At 35.8% G+C, this 7,208-nt stretch overlaps 1 protein-coding gene across 1 annotated transcript; it reads left to right on the forward strand.

The window, feature by feature from the left end:
- The first annotated feature begins 4,635 nt into the window (after nucleotides 1-4,635).
- On the forward strand, nucleotides 4,636-5,706 carry LOC116022601 (pathogenesis-related protein 5-like). Its single transcript, XM_031263370.1, has 2 exons — nucleotides 4,636-4,781; nucleotides 4,855-5,706. Exons 1-2 carry the CDS (start codon nucleotides 4,718-4,720, stop codon nucleotides 5,535-5,537), a joined length of 747 nt encoding a protein of 248 aa, XP_031119230.1. The 5' UTR covers nucleotides 4,636-4,717; the 3' UTR covers nucleotides 5,538-5,706.
- Nucleotides 5,707-7,208: the final 1,502 nt, after the last annotated feature.

Genomic DNA, 7,208 nt, shown 5'->3' on the forward strand with positions numbered 1-7,208 from the left:
TTAATGAAATTCAAAGAAACTATCAAATATGTTTTCGCTAAGGGCCTACGACGTGGCCCTCTTTTACTTGCATGGCCTGGCAGCCAAGCTTAACTTCCCCGACTGTGTGGTTGGCGATGGCCAGCATCCGCAACTCATGCCAAAGGAGATTCAGAACCGAGCCATGGCAGTTGGATATAGGATCGATGCAATTCAGAGGTGAAATCATCCTTTCAATTGCTTCCTTTATTATTTTTCTTGTCATCTATGTTAGTTCCATGCAAGTAAAATTTTAGGGGGGCTAAATAGACTTTTAAAAGTTAAAAGATTTATAGAAAATAAGACTTTTAAGACATCCAAAATCTTGGACTTGTCAAGTTTTGGTTTGTAGTTTTGTGTAAGTACGATGTGGGAGCTTGTTATTTTTAGTAAATTAAAGTAGTATGGATGAATGGGATGATTAGCTAACCAAGTAAAGTAATTCCTACCATGTGACAACCAAGTGGTATAGCCATCCAAAAGCTATCACAATCCTTGATTCATGCTGCCATGGACCATGAGGTAAATATCATATAGCTCGGAAATGGGAATAACATAACACCATATATATTTCATTTCATTTTGATATATGGTGGAAAACACACAGGCATGAGATAAAGACGTCTGCACTTCACTTGTAGAGAGATAGATTGATGGAGTCAAAGATTTTTTCTATTCAACTCTCTCTTTCATTTTTCTGTGCAAACACCATCAATGCCCATCAACATTTTATTATCCATTTTCCACTCTTTCCTTTTTCTGTGCATACACTTAACACATGCCTTTTTTTTTTTCTTTACCAAGTATATAATTACGATTATCTTTTAAAGTCTCCTTATTGCTATTACGAAAGCACAACTTTATTTCTTTATATTTGCGTAACACCCTCCCAAATCCCAACATCTGCTCTCTAATATCAGTTGTTAAGATTAAACACTTAACAGTACACCAAAAGTTATAGCTATTAATAACGGTACAATTTTATTTCCTTATACTTGCATAGCAATTAAGGTCACTTTTTTATGGTAGGATGTTGTTCCATATATGTATGTATATATATACAACATTCCCTTTCTCTTTTTTTTTCTTATGGGAAAAAGAGAAAGGTGGGAGGTAGCTAGCTAGAGTCAAAAACAAAGTAGATATGATAGAAAGATGGTGATCTAAATATAGATATGGAGGGAGAATAACTCTCAATTACCATAATGATGTGTACCCCCATTAAAATCACCTCAACTTTATACCTCAAAGGGATCACTGCTCACAATTCACCATCCCCCTTTTACATCGTCTATCGATTCCCAAGCCAGACGAAAAAGGTTTCCAACCCAAAAACTAAAAGACAACTAAGGGTGTGTTTGGTAACCCGTAAAATGACTTCCGGAAAATGTTTTTCGAGTTTTCTGTGTTTGGCAACGTCCGGAAAATGTGGTCAACGGAAAACATTTTCCGTTGACCAAGGAAAATCAGTTCATTTTTTCGGAAAATGACTTACGGAATTTTTTCTCGTGAGTCATTTTACGGAATCGCCAGAATAGCTGTTTCGCATGTTTTCGACCAAAACCAAGTCATATCACCCATGACCATGGACCAATGAGGTGGGGAAACCACTGAAAACTTTTGCTACATTTTTTTTTTAATTTTTAAATTTTTTTTTTAAATTTTTTATTTTTTTTTTATAAATTCTATTTTTTATTAAATACCATTATTTTAATAACTATTATGATTTTTTTATATTTTAAATAAAACAATTACAATGTTTAATTATACAATTCTATCCATTTTCCAGAAAATAAACCAAACACACAAAGACAGTTTTTCATAATACATCCAAACACGGGAAATGAAACTGTTTTCCGGAAAATAACTTATTTTCTAGAAAACATTTTCCATAAGTCATTTTCCTACTTTTCAAACGGATCCTAAATGTAAAGCCACCAGTAGCTAAAGTGGGTGAACATGACATTTCAACGAACTATCTCCCCTAGACTCCTACATTTTTATATTTCTTTGTGGAATTTGTAATCATGGCCCTAAATTTAATTTGATACCACGCATGTGTTAATGTTTTCCCCTTAATTTGCTCTTGCCCTCTCAAATAATATAATATTATATTTACTCTCAAATTTTACCTATGATGTGTAGTAATGTATTAAGTTTTTACATAATTTTATTTAATTCAGGATTAATTAACCAACTCAAACTAGTTGTCCTACCCATTAAAAGTGTGTCTCGCTATAGAAACTTGGTTACAATAAAAAATAAATTAAAATATGTTTTTCAAATAAAATAAAATATGTTTTAAAGAAAAATTACAATTTAGTGACAATGTTTAAAAGTCCTACATTGAACATTCCGATAGTTTAGGGGATCATGATTCAGTCGACACTTCTCTTCCTCCATCCATAATGAGCTGAACAGACTTGTTTGATGCTGAAGTTAATTGGTACCTGCCTACCTGGTTATTATATTTCTTTTTTTTTTTTCCCCTTTCTTCCTATAACTCAGCATGCTTCTCCCCTTCGCTGAACTATATTTTATACCACATCAATCTGCCCAAACCATGATATTTCACTTGTTGGCATGTCATCAAAATTTTTTATCTCAAAAATCAATGAATTTATGAATAAAAATAATAGATATATATTGTTGGGTTGTGCCTCAGAAAATCGAGTTTAGTATCTTGTCATCGGATATTTGTGTTGGTTGTTACGTAAGTATAAAAAAATAAAATTGCACATTCACTATTAATTATAACTTTTAGGCTAATTATATCTTACAATTGATACCAGGTTAAGACTTAGCTTGGGGCATGCTAAGGCCTTACTCAATAGTTAAACTTGGGTGTGGTTTTTGAGAAGTTTTTGTAAGTGTGATTAGTAAAGAGAAAATGAGAGTGGAAGAAAAAAAGAAAATAAAAAAGCAGTAAACAACCCACCAAATCTGTCAAAAAGTAAGGCGCAGCTCCTTCTTCACAGTGGCAGGGCTCATCAAAATATGTAAAACACCCATTTTTGCAGGACAAAAACATCACAAAAAACTCATCTTCCACAATTGTTAAGAACCCAACACTAAACTTTTATTATTCCAAAAACTCATCAAAAAATTCTATTGGGGAAGGCCTAATATGACATCATAAGTTGAGATAAGCAAGAGCGGCTAATATGACATAATAAGTTGAGATAAGCAAGAACGGGGATGGGAGGGTGGGGGCCGAAGGGGGCACGTGCATGGAAATGATGAAAAATTCTCTAAGCGCAATGATGGGTTTCCACGTTTGTTCCACTATCTAGGACCCACTGCACCCGCTCTCCTCCTCATCATTATGGTGTATATAAGTATGCAAATGTATTAATTTTGAGTGAGGAGGAAAATGTAAAATCACTGAAGTAATATAAGTTATTAATAGTTGATTTGTTCACCTGATTTAGTGACACCCAATTTACATTTCTACATAAAAGAGAGTGAGTTCAAATCTCAATAAACTGCTCTCTGAGTTACTTAATATGTGTATATATCATTTTGCTATTCAAATTTTGGAGTGAAGTTGAATATAAAACTCTGATTTGACGTTCGGTCCATGCGGTGTTCAGAAATTGTTGTTTAATACGGAGTATAATATTGCTTTGTTTATGTATGTATCTTGTCTTGCCAAGTCAATGTAGCCTTTGAACTGTCCAATTGTATATTATTATTAAAATCACAAGATTCCAATAATTAAATAATTTTTCTTTGCATATAGACAGACTTAGACAAGTTTTTTCTCTTATTTGTCTGTATGCGTATGTAGTTATGTGTGTGTCTATATCTGTGACCATAATTGATACTTATATCAATTATATTGCTACTGTTAGTACCGATTTTTACAATCATGTATACTTTTTTTTTTGCATGAGATATAAGCTAAGTATGTGCATTGATATCAATAGCATCTAGTATATTCAAGTATAACACAGACACACACACACATATATATATAGTTGTGTTAAGAGAAGTTCGGAGAGTCAAGTCCAGCATCTTCCATTGAAATGTGTTAGCAGTTACACAAGTAAAAAATTAATAATAAATTTTACATTCGCTATTAATTATAACTTGTTGTACAATAGTAATTGTTTGATCTTGACAAGTTATATTCTATACCATATTTATGAAAAAATTTAAGGTGCAAGTCAACACTACATGTACCGTGCCTATTACCCAATACCACCTGTAAATGAATGGGAAAGGCTTTGAGTTTGTATAGGTACTGAAAAGACATGCATTGGGGTGTGGCAAACGGTGGATAGCTAATAGCTTATAGCTTATTGGATTATCTAGTATTTAATGATCGATTGCGTTAACCTGTTTGACCAATTGGTTATAAAAAAAAACTGTTTGGTAAATTAGTTGATTATGAGTATATTGTGTTATTTTAACATTTAAATATATCGAGATGATAAACTCTTATTAATAAATAATAATTATAAAATTTGGGTGACATTTATACTTTCTTAAGGACATATTTAATTATTTCTACCAGAAAATACAAATTTTTAAAATTATAAATAAAAAAAAAAAAAGTAACTGGGAGAGTACATGCATGCCTATATAAATATCCCATTCTAACTCCGACGAATCCACCATAACCTCCGAGTCCTCCATTAGCGCCGCCGATCACCGCCATCGAAAGCTTAACAGAGACTGTTGTGTTCTTCCCGCAATGCTAATGGCTTCCCTACCAAATTCTTCCGTTTTTCTCGTCTTCGCCGTCCTCATCATGTTAGGTAAACAATTCTTTAGCATTTAATCACAATTATATATCAGTAATCTGAGCCATCTTAGGATTGTTTTTGGCAGGAATTACGAATGTTTCGGCTGGCACTTTCACGCTGCACAACGCTTGCACGCATACGGTGTGGCCCGGAACACTTTCCGGCAACGGCGGAGCCCTTCTCGGCGAGGGTGGTTTCGCATTGTCCCCCGGAGAAAGCATCCAGCTTCAAGCCCCGGCGGGGTGGTCGGGCCGGTTCTGGGCAAGGACGGGCTGCAATTTCGACGCCAAAGGTAACGGCAAGTGCGTCACCGGCGACTGTGGCGGCCTCAAGTGCGCCGGCGGCGGCGTGCCTCCGGTAACTCTAGCCGAGTTCACCATCGCCAACGGGAACGCCGACAAGGACTTCTACGACGTCAGCCTCGTGGACGGCTACAACGTGGACCTCGGCATCCACCCTTCCGGCGGCTCCGGCGACTGCCAGTACGCCGGCTGCGTCGCCGACCTCAATACCAACTGCCCCCAGGTCCTCCAGGTCACCGATTCCGGCTCCGTCGTCGCCTGCAAGAGCGCCTGCGCCCAGTTCAACACCCCGGAATATTGTTGCACCGGCGACCACAACACGCCGGCGACATGCTCGCCTACTCAGTATTCCCAGATTTTCAAGAACGCCTGCCCTAACGCTTACAGTTACGCGCACGATGATACTTCCAGCACTTTCACCTGCGCCGGCTCTGATTACTTCATCACCTTCTGTCCAAGCAGCTGATCAACAAGAAACTATCTTTATCATGGGATTGGGGGGATTCAACTCTTTAGGAAGAAAGAAATTATCTGCATCATAGTGAATGCATATCGCTTTAGAACGTTAATACTTAATCACTTAATTAATGTATTAAGTTTAAAATGATTGAATAAATCTTTATTTCTTCCATCCATCCAAATGAATAAATCTTTTGGATTGACTTTAATACTAAATTAAAGTATGTGTTTTATCTTAACTAAAAGTCTAGATTGATAGTTGAATTACACATATTATATATATTATATGCTCCACATATATTTAGGACAAATATCTTTATATCCGTACGGATTTCCAGACGGACCAGACGACATACAAATCTGTCCGTGGCTTCACATTTATTTTAAAAATTTTGACTTTTAATTTTCCCATTTTAAAATAATATACGCTGTTGCCTGTTGGGCGGGTTGCCCACAATGAAGCCTTCCGATTGTGATTTGGCTTTGTAAACACAAAAAATTCGAAATTGTATATATTCACAAAATCGGGTTACAGTGTATATGTAATTCAAGTTGCAGGTACAAAATCTCTGTATAGTCCTCTGATTCTTCACTGACGTGTTCTACTGAAGTGCCTCCGGGTTTCAAGTGGCGTAGCCTCCGGGATTCAACTGGGTTTCAAGTGGCGTAGCCTCCGGGATTCAAATAGCGTAGCCTCCGGGATTCAACTGACGTAGCTTCCGGGATTCAAATGGCGTAGCTTTCCGGGATTCAAACGGCGTGGCCTTCCGGGATTCAAGGGCGTGATATTCAACTGGAACCGTCAAAGTACTTCAAGTTTCTAACTGCTTCAGAATGCCTTCAAAGCCCTCAAAAGCTCTCAAGTCTTCAATCCTCAAGGTGTGTTTTAAATGTGAAATGAGGGGCTCTATTTATAGTGGAGTGTGCAACCAATTTCCCTCAACAAACTCCCTAATTAATTAATTAAATAATTAATTAAGGGAATGAACATTTCCATAATCAAGTCCAGGTTCAAAACTCTATCATCTAATTCAAATTCAAATTAATTATAATTATTAAATTCAAATATAATAAAATTATATTTAAATTATAATTATAATTATTATTAAATTCAAATATGAATCGGGCTTGGACCATTAATTAACTCAATAACTCAACATCAATTTTAATTGGGCTAATCATCTTAATTTAATTTTCAAAGCCCAATTAATTAAATTGATCCAATAATCCTATCTCAAACTGAGCCCAATAATAATTTATCAATCCATTCTCCGGGTTCAAATTTTCCGTGTCTACAAATTGCCCCCTCGAGACTTGCCGGGACATGCCGCTTGATGTGCTTGGAGCGAGGAAGTCTTGAAATTTAAAATTTGACACAACCTTGATCAATGGGTCAAATAATTGATCAAATTTTTATTAAACCCATTAAGCTTGACGATCCATGCTCAAAACAGACTCCACATTCGGGCCCATCTCTAACCATATGCTTACAAGGATTACAAACATACGGCAATTTAAATTTCAACATCCCATTAAACTAAAATGCTTAGAGGAATTATCATGTTTCAAAATTCCATCAAACCCAAATGCATGTCTGGATAATTTTTTTTTAAAATCACTCTAATCACAAAAGATCATATGTGAGTTTTTTTTAAAATCACTCTAATCACAAAAGATC

This window comes from Ipomoea triloba, chromosome 6 (genome assembly GCF_003576645.1).
Source record: "Ipomoea triloba cultivar NCNSP0323 chromosome 6, ASM357664v1".
NCBI classification, from domain to species: domain Eukaryota; kingdom Viridiplantae; phylum Streptophyta; class Magnoliopsida; order Solanales; family Convolvulaceae; genus Ipomoea; species Ipomoea triloba.

Bases quoted from the DNA above. Each gene is read 5' to 3' on its own strand.
- LOC116022601 (XM_031263370.1), top strand. From the start codon at position 4,718: ATGCTAATGGCTTCCCTACCAAATTCTTCCGTTTTTCTCGTCTTCGCC. The intron at 4,782-4,854 runs GTAAACAATTCT...TGTTTTTGGCAG, and splicing joins CGCCGTCCTCATCATGTTAG to GAATTACGAATGTTTCGGCT.